We start from the raw sequence: 699 nt of genomic DNA on the forward strand, positions 1-699 counted from the left end.
CCATTGGCATTCTCAGGAGCCTTAATCATCAAGAGTCTGCAGAAACGTAATTCCTTACCCACCACGACATTTGATTTGCTGATTTTAAAATATTCACTTCCCGTGGATAGCTGCAGGAAAGAAGCATTTATACTGAAGCTGAAAGTAGTTAAAGGAGAAGGGGAGATAAATGGAGTCGCGTTGATTTTCCAGTCGATAAAGCATGTGCAGGAGCTGGAAAGGTGCATCCGACGTCTGAGTTGCATGACGACAGGGATGCGGGATGACGGGTGTGGGCCCAGTGCCTCGGAACCGGCCACCGGAGGGCCAGCGGAGGCGGCGTTGTGCAGACATTGATCTTCGTAAAGGTTTTTCAGGTGAGACATTGACAGCTCTCCTCATGGGTGCCTAGGAGAGACATAAATCTTCTATTTAATTCAAATATATGAAAGGGCCGAGTTATTTCTGAAGATCCCGAAGCCTGGAAGTCTATTTCATCAGGCACTCATTCCCCAAATGCCTTTATGGAGAGCATCTCCATAAATCACACGCGCCAGAAAGATCACCCATCAGCGCGGCGAATGTGTCAGGTGGAGGGGCCTTCAATCAAGGGATCGCCAGCCTGTACGCTTTTTTGCTTACTTGGTGCACTTTGCTGGGTTTGGGCCATGAAATCAAACAAGGCGCTCTCTCCCCTCCAAAACCCTCTCCACACACACA

At 48.9% G+C, this 699-nt stretch overlaps 1 protein-coding gene across 1 annotated transcript in view; it reads left to right on the plus strand.

Moving 5' to 3' along the window:
• The first annotated feature begins 262 nt into the window (after positions 1–262).
• The window catches only part of MAGI3 (membrane associated guanylate kinase, WW and PDZ domain containing 3), a 162885-nt gene continuing 162448 nt past the window's right edge, over positions 263–699 (plus strand). The window contains exon 1 of the mRNA XM_006763140.1: positions 263–356. Within this exon, the coding sequence (XP_006763203.1) occupies positions 263–356 (94 nt within the window). The remainder of the gene's footprint in view (positions 357–699) is intronic.

This window comes from Myotis davidii, unplaced genomic scaffold (assembly GCF_000327345.1).
Source record: "Myotis davidii unplaced genomic scaffold, ASM32734v1 scaffold217, whole genome shotgun sequence".
In the NCBI taxonomy this organism is placed as follows: domain Eukaryota; kingdom Metazoa; phylum Chordata; class Mammalia; order Chiroptera; family Vespertilionidae; genus Myotis; species Myotis davidii.